General features: G+C 39.0%; 1 protein-coding gene across 1 annotated transcript in view; it reads right to left on the bottom strand.

Moving 5' to 3' along the window:
• Positions 1-476: 476 nt before the first annotated feature.
• Positions 477-16,955, bottom strand: part of ERO1A (endoplasmic reticulum oxidoreductase 1 alpha) — a 62,556-nt gene continuing 46,077 nt past the window's right edge. The window contains exons 10-16 of the mRNA XM_049767666.1: positions 13,344-13,370; positions 13,148-13,240; positions 11,196-11,442; positions 9,800-9,869; positions 1,972-2,058; positions 1,755-1,888; positions 477-810 (exon numbers count right to left, since the gene is read on the bottom strand). Of these exons, the coding sequence (XP_049623623.1) occupies positions 750-810; positions 1,755-1,888; positions 1,972-2,058; positions 9,800-9,869; positions 11,196-11,442; positions 13,148-13,240; positions 13,344-13,370 (719 nt within the window). The 3' untranslated portion in view covers positions 477-749. The remainder of the gene's footprint in view (positions 811-1,754; positions 1,889-1,971; positions 2,059-9,799; positions 9,870-11,195; positions 11,443-13,147; positions 13,241-13,343; positions 13,371-16,955) is intronic.

The following is a 16,955-nucleotide window of genomic DNA, read 5'->3' as shown; positions in this document are numbered from 1 at the left end:
TTGGGGGGTCACACCAAGCGGTGCTCAGAGGTTACTCCTGGCTCTGCATTCAGAAATTGTTCCTGGCAGGCATGGGGGACCATATGGGATGCCAGGTTTCAAACCACCGTCTCTCCTGGATCGGCTGCATGCAAGGCAAATGCCATACTGCTGTGCAATCTGTCTGGCCCCAATTTTAGTATAATCTTATCCCAAATATTATATTCAACATACTTAAATTTAAGAAAAGTTTTGCTTTTATCTAAAATTCAAGTGTGACTGGGCATTTTATGTATAATACAAATATTTTGTATTTGTAATATTACTAAATCTGGTAATTCTAGAAAACATTAAGCTATTAATTTTGGGTTATTCATGAACTTCCTAGCATTCTGTTAAGTGGTTGTCACATTAGTCATGATTTTATTTGTATGACAACTAACACAAAATTCTAGTTTGAGAGATGCAAAGCATTATTTGCTTAGTTTTACCATATATAAATTAGATAATTCTGATTTTATTCCATATTCAACTTTAAAATTTGTAGCACATTACAAAGTATATCATTTTTACTCACAAAAAAAATTTATAGACATAGACAGCACAGTTAAAAATGACTTACTTAAAACAATATAATTCTTTACAAAAGCAGCTTTATATAAAATGTTTGGCTTTAAGACTATCATTTCTGTGATGTTTTTCAATGAAATTCCATTCTTGGCCTCCAGTGTCCAGAAACAAGCACATCTGTACATTTCATTTGATTTTCTTTAATGTATATTTTGCAATAAATTCCTGAAGTTTTCTAACTCTCTCACACTTGTAGAAATTCTGCAACAACAAAAAATTATTTTCTCAATAATTTAACTCACTTTGTAATTTTAGAGCACAGAGAAACTTAAATTTTCAACAAATATAAAGGCACATGCCCAATTTAATCTATTTTGATGTATTTAAGTTCTTAATTTGACATGGTGAAACTAAGAAAATATTGCCCAGATTGTTGATGCTGTTGTTCTGGGGTACACACAGTAGCGTAAGACTACTTCCAGCATGGTGCTCAGGAGTCAAACCAAAGGGTAGTTGCTGGTGAACCACATGGTGCCAGGTTTCAATCGCAGAGCCCCAGAATGCAATGCATGTACTCAGCCCTCTGAATCATTTCCCCAGCAACCTAGATCTTTTGTTTTGTTTTGTTTCACACCCAGTTGTTTGCATGGCTTATGCCTGGCTCTGCATTCAAACCAGGATCACTCCTGCTGGCTTCAGGGATCATGTGTAGTGCCAGAGATCAAACCAAGGTAGATAGATCACATGCAAGTGATTTACACATTGTACATTTTCTGGCCCCAGAAAGAACTGCATCTCTACTTAAATTTGGTAGTGGAGCTTATTTAAAGTGTATCTTCCAATCATTTTGATGAAAGTCAATCATTTTGAAAGAATAACTTCTATATAATAAAAAATATTCAAATATAAACATGATTTTTCAAGAACCTTGGAAATGTTTGGGAAGCAAAGAAAATTATAACTTTGAAAAAATACAAATTCAGTAGGATATCTATTAAATATAATTATGATTATAAAAGTCAATTGATGAAAATAAAGAAATCTAATGATTTAGACATCTAAGTACTTAAATATTTCTCAATATCATAGACTTCTGAAGTGAGATCATTTCACTAAAAAGACTGTTTCATACACTAATCTGGGAGTTAACCTGTTGTATTAGGCTTACTTGGCAATAGAAAACAACTTAGTACTTTAAAACTAACCTTCCAAATGCATTAAATAATGATACTATTTCTTGTCTAGTAAGTTGAAATTCATGACTGGGTCCACTTTCTGGCATATTTGCTATTAGTTTTTCAGAAAACAAGATCTTCAGAGCAGTGCCCAAACCCTGTGTCTGTAATAGAAATAAAGGTGAAAAATTAGAAAATTATTTGTAAAAAATAAAATTTTAAATGAGACTGATCTAGATAGGTTTACCTGAAGCTTTCCCCATAGTCGACATTTAAAACAACCAACGCAATCCATGATTCTTGAAATATTTCTAAAATGTAGTCGAAAGTCCTCCTAAACACAATTTAACAAAAATGTTATTAAGATAATAAACTACTCAGATGTTAATATTTTCAAAATTCCTTCTACATACCAATACTATGCAGCATGCTATAGGATGCCAAAGGGAAGGAATTAAAATCAGTATTCACTCCTACATACTGGAATCTACATATACAGTTTCATTTTCTTTTACCACAAATTCAAAAGTAGATATTTTAATCAACCCCTAATGAATTTAAACAAACAAGGGCCAGGGGCCAGGAAATAATACAAGGGCTCAGGTGCTTATCTTGAATGCATTCAACTACAGTTCAATCCCCGTAATCTCAGAGCATATGTGAGGTTTACATATTTACAGAGTAAGCCTTGAACATCACCTAGAGTACAACCCAAAACACAAAAACAGAATAAATTGAAACATCAAAAGGCAAGGGCCAGACAGATTTGTTAACTTCCCCAAATTCTGTTTTTTGATTTTGGCTTTGGTTTTTGGTTTATGGGCCACATTCATGAATGCTCAGGACTTACTTTACAAGCCTGGAACTGCTCTCGGGGATCACTGTTGGTTGGCTCAGAGGACTATATGTGGTGCCAGGGATCAAACCCAAACCCAAGTCAGAAGGCATATGCCATATCTGCTGTACTATATTATCACTTTAACCTTCCCTAATTTGGGGGGGGAGGTTCGGCCACACCCAGTGATACTCAGGGGCTACTCCTGGCTATGCACTCAGAAATCACTCCTGGCTTGGGGGACATATGGAATGCTGGAGGATGGAACCGCAGTCCGTCCTACACTAGTGTGCGCAAGGCAAATACCTTACCACTTGCGCCACCGCTCTGCCCCCCCTAAATTTTTACAACCAGTAAATAGCTAACTTATAGCCCAAGACTGCTTAATTTCAAAACTATTTGCAAGTAAATTAAAAAAACAATTAAGTGAGGTGACAGTGGAATAGAACAGTGAGTAAGGCATGCAGCTGACATGGGTTCAATCCCTTATAACACAAATGGTCCCCCAATTCCCACCAGAAATATCCCTCAGTATATAGCCAAAGTATGAGCAATGCCAGGTAAGAGCCCAAAGCCAAAGTAAATAAAGTCAGTTTTCTGATGCTCAGTAAAATAATCCTATTTCCTTTTGTCATTAATAATAATCATATTACTAAAATACAGAAATGTACAAAACATGGTCAACCATCCATGTACCTTTCAAGTTAAAGAAATAAATTATTACAAGGACAAAGGAAGCTTTCTGTGTATCTCTTTAAAATGCTGTAATCCTGGGGCTGGCGAGGTGGCGCTAGAGGTAATGTGTCTGCCTTGCAAGTGCAAGCCAAGGAAGGACCACGGTTCGTTCCCCTGGTGCCCCATGTGGTCTGCCCAAGCCAGGGGCAATTTCTGAGCACTTAGCCAGGAGTCACCCCTGAGCATCAAACAGGTGTGGCCCAAAAATTCAAAAAAAAAAAATGCTGTAATCCCTCTCTGGAACTATTCTAAATTTGCTTTTTATTATTCTCTTTTGATTTTAAAAGTATTTGTATGTATGTCTGTATGTATGTATATGCATAAGCACTAAGGTATTTTGTTTGCTAATAGAACAATAAGCATCGGGGCCGGGCGGTGGCGCTAAAGGTAAGGTGCCTGCCTTGCCTGCGCTAGCCTCGGACGGACCGCGGTTCGATTCCCCCGGTGTCCCATATGGTCCCCCAAGCCAGGAGCAACTTCTGAGCGCATAGCCAGGAGTAACCCCTGAGCATTACCGGGTGTGGCCCAAAAACCAAAAAAAAAAAAAAAATTAAAAAAAAAAAGAACAATAAGCATCAATCATATCCAAAAGTTAGTATATATCTTTAAGGAAAAAAAGACAAAGAAGGAAATCAAGAATGCATCTTTCGGGCCCGGAGAGATAGCACAGCGGCGTTTGCCTTGCAAGAAGCCGATCCAGGACCAAAGGTGGTTGGTTCGAATCCCGGTGTCCGATATGGTCCCCATGCCTGCCAGGAGCTATTTCTGAGCAGACAGCCAGGAGTAACCCCTGAGTACCGCCGGGTATGGCCCAAAAACCAAAAAATAATAATAATAATAATAATAATAATAATAATAATGCAGCTTTCTTGTATGTCAATAAAAATTATCCATTGGGGCCAGAGAGATAGCATGGAGATAATACGTTTGCCTTGCATGTGGAAGGTCGGTGATTCGAATCCCGGCATCCCATATGGTCCCCAAGCCTGCCAGGAGCGATTTCTGAGCATAGAACCAGGAGTAACCCCTGAGCATTGTCGGGTGTGACACAAAAACAAAAAAAATATATATAGAGAGAGATATATTATCCATTAATCCCCATTCCCTATGGACTTTTGAATTTAGTGAGGAATCCCAACTGATCTATAACTTGGAGGCCATATAATCTCAATCTCAATCTGTCTCTCTTTCTCTCTCAAGTACTCTGACAAACAGAATAGATCATATGTGTCATATCAACTTTTATTCAAAAGAGACAGTGAATAATCACTCATGCTAAATAAAACAAACATAGTAGGGAAATACAATGCTCAAAGGCAATAACAACTAAGAACTGGTCTTCAGTAAGAAGTTTAGCCTGAAGGAAAGTAGGAGGAGGGGAATAGATGTCACTGGAACAATTGGTGGAGGGAAGCAGACAAGCTAGTGAAGAATGTGGTGCTGGAATGAGTTATGCAAGAAGCTCTACTAGTAACAGTATGTAAGCTAGGCCTAAAAAAAAATTACAAATAGGTGGCCGGAGCAATGGTGCAAGTGGCAGGGCATTTACCTTGCATGCACTAACCTAGGATGGATCATGGTTCGGTCCCCTGGCATCCCATATGTTCCCCAAGCCAGGAGCAATTTTGTGGCCCAAAAAGAAAAAAAAGAAAAAGAAAAGAGAAAATAAAGTAGGACTGGCTAACTCATGCTCAAAAGTCCTAGCACCCTTTATTAAAGATCCCTATCCCACCACAAATGATCCCCGAGCACAGAACCAGAAGTAAGCTCTGTGCATTGCTGGGCATGGCCCAAAAACTAAATACAGAAATAATGGCAGGTAGTGGCTAGAATGATCAAACATACTGTGGTCAGTGCTGTGATATATTTTCATTTTGTGGGGGTGGGTGGGTTTTTTTTGTTTTGTTTTGTTTTTGGGCAGCACTCAGGGGTTTCTTCTGGCTCTACACTCAGAAATCGCTCCTGACAGGGGCTGGAGAGATAGCATGGAGGTAAAGCGTTTGCCTTGCATGCAGAAGGACAGTGGTTCGAATCCCAGCATCCCATATGGTCCCCTGAGCCTGTCAGGACCTATTTCTGAGCATAGAGCCAGGAGTAACCCCTGAGCACTGCCAGGGTGTGACCCAAAAATAAAACAAAAACAAAAACAAAAAAACAGAAATCGCTCCTGACAGTCTCGGGGGACCATATGGGATGCTAGGACTCGAACCACCGTCCCTCTGCATACAAGGTAAACGCCCTACTTCCATGCTATCTCTCCAGCCCCTGTAATATATTTTCTTTTTTTTTTCTTTTTTTTTTTTGTTTTTGTTTTTGGGCCACACCCGGCTGTACTCAGGGGTTACTCCTGGCTGTCTGCTCAGAAATAGCTCCTGGCAGGCACGGGGGACCATATGGGACACCGGGATTCGAACCAACCGCCTTTGGTCCTGGATCGGCTGCTTGCAAGGCAAACACCGCTGTGCTATCTCTCCGGGCCCTGTAATATATTTTCAATGGAACCAATGGACTAAAAGCAATTCTCTCCCATTCTCAAATGTTTCATAAGCTTTCCTATTATACTTTTGCTTGAGTATGAAACAGTTCTCTTTCATGCAAGTTCTCTATTTCTATTCAGGAATCAAGAGGACAATTTTTAATTAATATATAAGTATAAAATGAGAATGGAAGGGACAGATACAGAATGATCTCTCTCATATGTGGAATATAAATAAACATAGTAAGGGAGTAAAAGTGGCCAAAGGCAACAGAACCTAGGAGCTAGTCTACAAAAATAAGTTTACTATAATGGGATCTGGAGGTGGGATGGGGGACCAGTCTGAAGGGGTAGGGTAATGGAACATTGACACACAAAACCCTACCATGATCAACTGTAAATCACATTGCCTCAAATAAAATATATAAAAACAAATATGGCATTATACACCACAAATTATCTTTAAAGTGTGTATGACATTAACGAGACTTTTTACCTCGTTCCAGGTGCACACAAGTGCACGCGCGTGCGCACACACACACACACACACACACACACACACACACACACACACACAAAATGTTTCAGGATTTTGACAAAAGTAAAATAGCCTGATAAATAATTCAAGTCTTCACAATACAGAAAGTATAGGTGCAAAACACTCTTCAGTAAACTAGCAAGTGTGTTAAAAATAAGAATATTGAAAATAGTAAGAAGGAAAAAAATCTAAGGATAGCATCTTCCCCCTCACTCAACACTCTTGAAACACTCTGTTTTTGGAAAGTTACATAAGCTCCAAGGTTATATATTTCTAGTAAGAATGCTTTGAGTAGGAGGTAGAAGCAAGTCAAAAAAAAACTATTATCTAATGCATAAAAATAAGGAGTGAAAAATTATTTTCTTTGAACTCTGAGACACTGTGAAACTATAGTGTTTATCAAAGGAAAAAGAATAGACAAAGGGAGTGATTGTTTTAGTGTGGTGGCACTGGAACTTTGTTGTGAGGGCAATAGCCATATGGATATATCCATATGGATGTGTGAAACTCCTAAAATGTAATAGCATTGTAAAACAATAGCAAATCAATAAAACTGCTTTGTTTAGAAAAAGATTCCACTTTGCAAGATACATAAAATCAGGTTATTTCCTGATTAGGAAGAGGTGAATAAGAAACAGAGATTTTCACAAATATTCTAATAAAATCAGATCAAGCCCAGTACTAAAAGCATCTGCCTTTACCTATCTGAACATTTATAACAGAAAAATGTAATGTAATTTCACTTGAGTCAATAGACATACTAGAAATTCCTTAAGATAGAGCTCTCTCTCTCTCTCTCTCTCTCTCTCTCTCTCTCTCTCTCTCTCTCTCTCTCTCTCTCTCTCTCTCTCTCTCCCTCCCTCTCTCCCTCTCCCCCTTCTCTCTCATGGCAGGAGACAATGCCACATTCTGCACATTACTGTTAAGAAATCTAGTTGGGCAATCTTGCAAAATTGCACTGGTGAAGGGGTTTTCTTTTTTCTTTTTATGACTGAAACCCAGCTACACACATGTTTCTAATCATGGTGAGGAAAAGGGAAGGGAAGGGAAGGGAAGGGAAGGGAAGGGAAGGGAAGGGAAGGGAAGGGAAGGGAAGGGAAGGGAAGGGAAGGGAAGGGAAGGGAAGGGAAGGGAAGGGAAGGGAAGGGAAGGGAAGGGAAGGGGAGGGGAGGGGAGGGGAGGGGAGGGGAGGGGAGGGGAGGGGAGGGGAGGAGAGGGGAGGGGAGGGGAGGGGAGGGGAGGGGGAGGGGGAGGGGGCGGGGAGGGGGAGGGGAGGGGAGGGGAGGGGAGGGGGAGGGGAGGGGGAGGGAAGGGGAGGGGAGGGAAGGGGAGGGAAGGGAGCAAAGGGAAAGGGGAGGGGGAGGGGAGGGGAAAGAGAGGAGAGGAGGAAGGAAGAAGGAAGGGGAGGGGAGAGGAGAGAAAGGAGGGGAGGGGAGGAGAAGGGAGAGGGGAGGGAGGGAGAGAAGAAAGGAGAGAAGAGGAGGGCAGGGAGGGAGAGAAGAAAGGAGAGAAGAGGAAGAGAGGAGAGGGGAGGGGAGGAGAGAAGAAGAAAGGAGAGGAGAGGGGAGGGGAGGAGAGAAGAAGAAAGGAGAGGAGAGGAGAGGGGAGGGGAGGGGAGGGGAGAGAGAAAAGAACACTCTCCAAACAAGTTGAAGCAGAGATAAACAAATGGGAAGATATTAAGCTAAGAAGCTTCTGCACCTCAAATAGTGCCTAGGATACAAAAAATCATCTGCATAATGGGAGAAACTATTCACCCAATACCCCTCACAAGTTACTGATAGAACTTAACAACAAAAAAAATTTAACCCCATCAAAAAATGGGAAGAAGAAATTAACAGACAATTTCTCAAAGAAGAAATACAAATGGCCAAAAGGCACATGAAAAATGCTCCACATAACTAATTGTCAGGGAGACACAAATCAAAACAATGATGAGGTACCATCTCACACAACAGACACTGGCACATATCACAAAGAACAAGATCAGTGTTGGAGGGGATGTAGGGAGAAAGGAACTTGCATTCACTGCTGATAGGAATACCTTTTAGTCCAGCCCTTATGGAAAACAATATAGAGATACCTCAAAAGACTGGAAATTGAGCTCCCATATGATCTAGCTATACCACTCCTAGGGATATACCCTAGGAACACAAAAGTGCAATACAAAAATCCCTTTCTCACACCTATATTCATCACAGCACTATTTACTATAGCCAAACTCTGGAGAAAACCAAGATGCCCTTCAACAGATGAATGGCTAAAGAAACTGTGGTACATATACACAATGGAATACTATGCAGCCATCAGGAGAGATAAAGTCATGAAATTTTCCTATACATGGATGGACATGGAAACTATTATGCTGAGTGGAATAAGTCAGAGGGAGAGAGAGACACAGAATAGTCTCACTTATCTATGGGTCTTTTTAAAAAACATAAAAGACATTATTGTAATAATGCTCAAAGATGAGGGCCAGAAAGACTGGTTCAGGATATAAAGCTCACCTCAAAGAGGGGTGAGTGCAGTTAGAGAAATGATACACTAGCAACTACCAAGACAATGTTAATGAGTGAGAGAACTAGAATGCCTGTTTTGTATACAGACAGGGGATGTGGGAATAGGGAGATGGGGGCCATTGGTGGTGGGAATGTTGCACTGGTGAAGGGGGAGGGTGTTCTTTTTGTGACTGAAACCCAACTACAGTCATGTTTGTAATCACGATATTTAAATAAAGACATTATTAAAAAACTGAAAAAAGAAAGGAAGGAAGGAAGGAAGGAAGGAAGGAAGGAAGGAAGGAAGGAAGGAAGGAAGGAAGGAAGGAAGGAAGGAAGGAAGGAAGGAAGGAAGGAAGGAAGGAAGGAAGGAAGGAAGGAAGGAAGGAAGGAATCTAGCTGATATTTGGCAGTTGTAGCATGCTGAGGCAAAACTCCACAAATGTGGTTTTGCCTGAGATACCGCCTCTATTAAGAAACAAGGCAAAGACAAGCCATGTTCCAAAAGGTATCTAGTTTTCTACTCTTGCCATGACAGCATGCTGAATTCCTAAATGCCTTTCATCAGTAATAGATGAACCACAAAAACTGGTGCTATGTCCCATAAAGAACAGCCTTTAATTTAACCAAAACCATTTTCAGAATTGTCCTCAACAAAAGACAGACTGTTACAATACAGGTGCTTTAGAATAAATAATTACTTTTATTAATTATATGAGACAATGTGAAAGCTTATCTGTAACACATAAGTTTCAGTTGCTATTTGTTTTGAGTTTTTTTATTTATACTTTTATTGATTGAGGTTCTGTGATATATAATACTATTATGAGTAGTTCACTATACACATAATTCCAACACCAGTTGCTATTTTCAACATTGTACAAAATGTTTAAACCATAGACCTTAAGTTGGATCAGCCTTTGAACATCATGTTTTGTTTTGTTTTATTTTGAGAGAATGATTAAAGATTAATTTAGTGAATAAAATACTTACCTTTAGTTTGTTTGCTTCATTTTTGTCTCCAGCAAAAAAAGAATTCTCATCAAAATGCAAAGGAAATGACCTATATTTTAAAAGGAAAAAATGATTTTATGTTTTTAAATGTCAAAAATCTTGTTAAAGTATTAAAAGTCCTGGCTTTAAAAAAATATAAAAGAGCATTTTGCTGGGCAGTGGTAAGTAATACTGTTAAAAGATTAGAAAATAGTAGTAAAATCATCAATCTGATCCCCCCCAAACAAGTTTTTATCCTTAGATCTAAAAACTAACTGTACAAGAGTATTAGATTGGCCCCAAACCAAATATATTCAATTAAATATAAAAACAATGCAATATCAAGTACTAAAAGAATGACCTTTAAAATGAAATATATGTGGGCCTGGAGAGATAGCACAGTGGTGTTTGCCTTGCAAGCAGCTGACCCAGGACCTAAGGTGGTTGGTTCAAATCCCGGTGTCCCATATGGTCCCCCTGTGCCTGACAGGAGCTATTTCTGAGCAGCCAGCCAGGAGTAACCCCTGAGCACCGCCAGGTGTAGAAGAAAGAAAGAAGGAAGGAAGGAAGGAAGGAAGGAAGGAAGGAAGGAAGGAAGGAAGGAAGGAAGGAAGGAAGGAAGGAAGGAAGGAAGGAAGGAAGGAAGGAAGGAAGGAAGGAAGGAAGGAAGGAAGGAAGGAAGGAAGGAAGGAAGGAAGGAAGGAAGGAAGGAAGGAAGGAAGGAAAAAGGGAAGGGAAGGGAAGGAAAGGGAAGGAAAGGGAAGGGAAGGAAGGGAAGGAAGGGAAGGAAGGAAGGAAGGAAGGGAGGAAGGAAGGAAGGAAGGAAGGAAGGAAGGAAGGAAGGAAGGAAGGAAGGAAGGAAGGAAGGAAGGAAGGAAGGAAGGAAGGAAGGAAGGAATATATGTGCCTTTTAGTGCCCACGCTAAAACCAAACCAACACTTAATCCTGAAAGACAAAGTTAGATCTTAATATTTATTGAATAATTTTTCTTCTTCGAGATGAAATTTGCAGAGAAGTTCAGCCAGACCTAGCAGTGCTCAGTGCTATTTCTGACTGTGTGCTCAGGGATCACTCCTACCAATATTTAGTGTTCCATAGGGTTCACATTTAGGGTTCAGTTTCAGAAACAAACCAGGGTCAGCTGCTTTCAAGGCAAGCACATTACCCCTATATTATCTAGTCAACTTTCTAAATGAATATTTAAACATTTTACATTTGGAATTGAGGAGTTTGGGTTCTTGAGCAGTGCTCAAGTTCACTCCTTTCAGTATTCAGGAGATCTGGCTGCCCCAGTTCTCAAGCCTGGACCTCCTGGAACTCTCTCTCTAGCCCTAACAATTTTAGATACTGCTTCTCATCACTCTTCTACAAAGTATAGGATTAGCTTTAAATTACTTGATTTCATGAAGTAGTTCCAGAAGTAGCACTTTGTTTTCAGTATCCTGAACTTTATTTCCAGTGAAGAGTTGAAAATCTGGGCGCTCAAAGAATGGTAACACTTTAGATAATGCTCTTAATTCTATTAAGTAGAGAAAATATAAATTCTTAAGTCTTCTTGGACCTTCTCCTTCAGTCAAAATTCCATCAAACCGCTGCTGAAATTCTGTAATGTTGTGTCCCCATTTTTGTTCCAGCCAGGTATCTAACAAGAAAGAATTTAATATTAAAAGTTTCACTTAAAAAAAATTTAAAAAAGTTTCACTTAAAATTAAATTTTTCTTCATTCCTTTTTTTTTTTCTTCTTTTCATAGGATTAGTTTACCTAGAGATCTTTGTGACACTTATATTGAAAGATATATAGTATGCCATAAAATATCTCATAATTTGACTCTTATTTATTTATTTTAGCTTTGAGGCTACTACCAGCTCTATGCTCAGAGTTCACTCCTGGCAGTGCTCAGGAAACCATACGGTGCCAGGGTTAGAATCAGGGCACCCTACATGGAAAGCACATGCTTACTTTGCTGTAGTCTCTCATGGGTCCATATAGTTGTATATTAATATTTTAGTTCTATAATACATTCTTTATGTTTTTTTTGTTTTGTTTGAGGGCCACACCAGTGGTGCTCAGGTACTCTGTGTTCAGGGATCACTCTTAGATAAATTATATAGGATTCTGGGGTTTAACCCATCAGCAGCATGCAGAGTAATAGCTCTATCTGTGTACTATCTCTCAAGCCCCCAAGAACCCATTCTTAAAAGAATGATAAATTCAGTGTTTTACTGAGACCAAGAAAAAAAGAATTTTCTCAATATTACATATGCGTGAAACAAAAAATATAAGACTTTATTTATTTTTTTATATTTGTGATTTGGGGGCCACACCAAATATAATTTAGGTTTTAACCTGGCTCTACACTCAATAATCATTCCTGGGGCCAGAAAGATATCATGAAGGTGAAGCGTTTGCCTTGCATGCAGAAGGACGGTGGCTCGAATCCTGGCATCCCATATGGTCCCCTGAGCCTGCCAGGAGTGAATCTGCGATATCTGAGCGTGGAGCCAGGAGTAACCCCTGAGCGCTGCCGGGTGTGACCCAAAAACCAAAAAAAAAAAAAAAAAAAAAAAAATCATTCCTGGCAGGATTGGGGGGACTATATGAGGTGCCAAGCACTGAACAAGGTAAGTCCACTGTACTATCTCCCCAGTCACCAAAATATACAAATTTTAAGGTCAGCAAATGATTCAAAGGACTGGATTGCATGCCCTGAATTAGTGAGACCTGGGCATCTCAGGACTCAAGCACTGAACTACCAGTTCTCCTTATTCATGTTTCAACTATTGAAGGGAGTGACCCTAGGTCTTCAGCATTGTTTAAACCCTCAAAAGAGTCTCAAAAATTACTAAGAAATTTTAAGTACTTTTAAAAATTAATGCTATTGTGACTTAGTTTCTAATAGGTAAGAAATAAGTTAATGATAATGAAAGCCAACCATGGTCACATTTTTAAATGATGTGCCTCGAGCAAAAAGAGCAGCAATAAATGTTTTACTCATTAAGCCCCAAGCATAAAGCTGGCACATAAATGAACAAGTTCAGATACAGTAATATCTAGTGAATGATAAACTATGCTCTTAGGAGCTCTTTAATTCCCTCAAGAAAGCAAAAGAACATTTCCAGAATAATTACTTCAATGATGAACAGCTTCTTAAAGAAGAACTCACAGCTATTTCTTATACTACCTACAGTTCCTACATTCCCAATAATTATCATTTTAGAAAGGACTTTTATGGAAAAATAGTAAAACAGGACAGTCTTTTTCCCCTGAGGCAAAATAACAAGCCTATCTTAAGATTATCTGGGGGGAAAAATTGTGACAAAATGTAATAAAACTGAATGTCACATACCTTGAAGAAGATATCGTGCACTCAGATGCACATTAATACTTGCATGTAGACCAGATATTAGTCTGTAGAAAGCTCTTTTTTCTACACAGAGACCTAAATATAAATAATATAAAAAAGAAAGCTCACATGTAAAACAAATAATAAATTTAATTTCTTTCTTTAAATATGAAAAATTATCATTTAAGTTTCTAATTACCTTCGAGCCAGCTGTAAAAAGTATTCTCTGAAAGGCAAAGAAAAATAAGTTACAAGAGTGTAAAAATGCCAAAGTTCAAATAATTTAAAAATGTTATATTATAGAAAATTTTTACCAAAAGTATTATGTTTGCTTGTTTGTTTATGGACGTGGGGGCCATACCCTGGCAGTTATAAAAGGGCTAGGCTGCTCACAGGCTAGACAAAAGTCTTGATCTCAGGCCTTCCAAACAGTAATTTAGAGATGGCCTAAAGTCCAAGACAAAAATAATTACTTTTGATTTCTCCAAAGGAAGGAGAGAAGTAATCTGTATGAATTCAATTAATCCCACTCTTCCACTAAGCGTACACTAGGTGTTAATTTTGCCCTGGAGAGCATCCTCCTCATAACTTTCAAGATAAAGTTTTACATGAGGTCAAAAAACCATAATTTAGGGGCTGGTGAGGTAAGGTATCTGCCTTGCAAGCGCTAGCCAAGGAAGGTCCATGGTTTAATCCCCCGGCGTCCCATATGGTCCCCCCAAGCTGGGGGCAATTTTTGAGCACTTAGCCAGGAGTAACCCCTGAGCATCAAATGGGTGTGGCCCGAAAAAAAAAAAACATGATTTAAATAGTAAATTACTACATGGAAAATATTTATCCCTAATAATTTATTTTTTATGTTCTGAGAATTAAAACCCCATTGCATTTTTTGTTTGTTTTTTTATTTAGGGACTTCCCCAGGTGGTACCTAGGGGTTACTCCTGGCTCTGCTCAGAAATTACTCCTGACAGTCTTGGAGCATTCTGGGAATTGAACCCAGGTCCCCACATGCAAAGCAAATGCCATCCCATTGTGTTATCACTCTGGCCCTGCAATGTATGTTTTTAATTAGAAAGGTAAACATAACCTATGAAGAAGTATTAGAACTGTATCATCTATACTATTTGTATGTAATATTATTTTGTTCTATGTATTCTATTTTTTTTTTTTTTTTTTGGTTTTTGGGCCACACCCGGTAACGCTCAGGGGTTACTCCTGGCTATGCGCTCAGAAGTTGCTCCTGGCTTGGGGGACCATATGGGACACCGGGGGATCGAACCGCGGTCCGTCCAAGGCTACCGCAGGCAAGGCAGGCGCACCTTACCTTTAGCGCCACCGCCCGGCCCCTATTTATTCTATTTTAAAATGGCAATTCAAGTAAATATTACAAAATCTGGTTAATTCCTAATGCCCATGATTCACTGAATACAAAAGCAGGAGTAGCTCCTGAGCACTGGGAATTCCCTAAAAACAAATAAAGCAAAGTCCTGAAATAATCAAAATGTTTATTTTGCCTAAGTTTGTATGAGATAACATTATATGAGCAGTTATCATAGTATCATAATAGAATCATGTAAAACATAAAAATGACGGGGCCAGAGAGATAGCATGGAGGGTAAGGCGTTTGCCTTTCATGCAGAAGGTCATCGGTTCTAATCCCGGCGTCCCATATGGTCCCCCGAGCCTGCCAGGAGTGATTTCTGAGCATGAAGCCAGGAGTAACCCCTGGACGCTGCCGGGTGTGACCCAAAAACCAAAAAAAATAAAAAAATAAAAAAATAAAAATAAAAATTACAGCATTAGAAGACAGAACATGAAAACATTTATGTGAAATAATACATTGAGGGGCCGGGCGGTGGCGCTAGAGGTAAGGTGTCTGCCTTGCCAGCGCTAGCCTAAGACAGACCGCGGTTCGATCCCCCGCCAGGAGCGACTTCTGAGCGCATAGCCAGGAGTAACCCCTGAGCGTCACCGGGTGTGGCCCAAAAACCAAAAAAAAAAAGAAATGATACATTGAAAGTTTCATGTATGCATTTATTGCAGATGGCAAACACACCATATATTTCTTTTTGACTAGAATTATTTCTGCAATACTCAAAATATGAATAAAATTAATCAGGAGGCTGGAGCAACAGCATAACAGGTAGGGTGTTTGCCTTACATGCAGTCCACCCAGGTTCAATCCCTGGTATTTCATATGGTTCTGAGCCTGCCAAAAGTAATTTCTGAGGGCAGAGTCAGTCATAACCCTGGAACACTGCTAGGTGTGGCTCACATACACACAAAAATAAAATTAATCAAAATAAAATAATTAATATGCTATATACAAACCCAATGTATACTCATAAACAAACATTATAAACAAAGAAAATGCAAATAAAGAACTGGTTAAACTGTATGTATGTCACAAAAATAATAATTATATTATATTCTAAATACACACAAAAAATCTTGTAAGCTGAATGAGAGCGTACTTAATAAAAATGATAAATAGAATCTTCAAAATGAAAAGACACTTGTGGGGCCCGGAGAGACAGCACAGCGGCGTTTGCCTTGCAAACAGCCGATCCAGGACCAAAGGTGGTTGGTTCGAATCCCGGTGTCCCATATGGTCCCCCGTGCCTGCCAGGAGCTATTTCTGAGCAGATATCCAGGAGTAACCCCTGAGCATCGCCGGGTGTGGCCAAAAAAAACAACAGCAACAACAACAAAAAGAAAAGACACATGTGATAACAGATATATTTTTTCAATTTCACTAGTAAATAATGAAAATTAAAACAAACACTTTAACAGTAAAGGTTAAAATAAAATATTTAATGCTGATAAATATTTGGATCAGGTAAAATTAATGAAAGCATTGATTGAACAGGGTTTAAATTATCATAGCCTTCCAATGACAAAAAGCAATATATATAAATATATATAAAGAACTTAAAATTAAGTACCAGTAAGTTCATTTCTAGACTGCTCTATATACATAACTGTTTTTTGCCTTCCCTAAAATTCCTATGTTAAAATCTTAACCTCCCTGTGATGATTTTGAGCTTTTGGGAGGAAACTAGATTAGATGAGATGAGCGTGAGGGAGACCAAGTTTGAGATTTGTATTTTAAGTGGAAGAGTTCAGAGTTGTTTCTCTCAGTGTGAGAACAGAGCAAGAAAACCAGTGTTCTATAAGAGCTTTTAAAGAGAGGTCTCGTCAGAACCCAAACTGGCTGGCACCATTAACCTCTCAGGGTCTAGCCTTGTGAGAAAATAATGTATTTTGTTTAAACTACCCTAGCCATGGCATTTTATTAGAGCAGACTGAGATCATAAAGAAAGAGGCTAGGAAACTAACACTATAAGAAAATGTAATTTTGCTATTATAAGATCATACATATACAAATAATAGTAAGTATAAAAATGTAAGCAGAGGAGTAGTAAGAGGCAATAACTACATGCATGAACTGCCAAGCATGGTCTGACTCAACACTGCTACTGACAAATTATCCAAATTTGTTATGTAGCTAAACCTCTCATTTTCATAGTCTATAAAATGATGACAAGTATATCTCTTAGGATTTTTGGAAAGAAAAATAGGTTTGTAAATTGCCCAAACAAGTATTAAAGTGCAGTACTAGCCATTACCATTACCAGTTAATGGGAATTCCTAGTGGGCTATGAACTGGGGTGACTAGGAGTGTCTGTGGCAGAACTTTCAAGGAAATGTTCAGCTTATTTTGTCAGTCTAAAGTAGCCATTCTCAATTTGGCATGACTCTGATCAAGTTAGATATCAACTACTATGTCAACTATCAAGGACAATCCTGT

Source organism: Suncus etruscus, chromosome 2 (genome assembly GCF_024139225.1).
Source record: "Suncus etruscus isolate mSunEtr1 chromosome 2, mSunEtr1.pri.cur, whole genome shotgun sequence".
Classification (NCBI taxonomy): domain Eukaryota; kingdom Metazoa; phylum Chordata; class Mammalia; order Eulipotyphla; family Soricidae; genus Suncus; species Suncus etruscus.
Note: the sequence above shows the minus strand (reverse complement) of the source record. Positions and strands in the feature narration are given on the sequence as shown.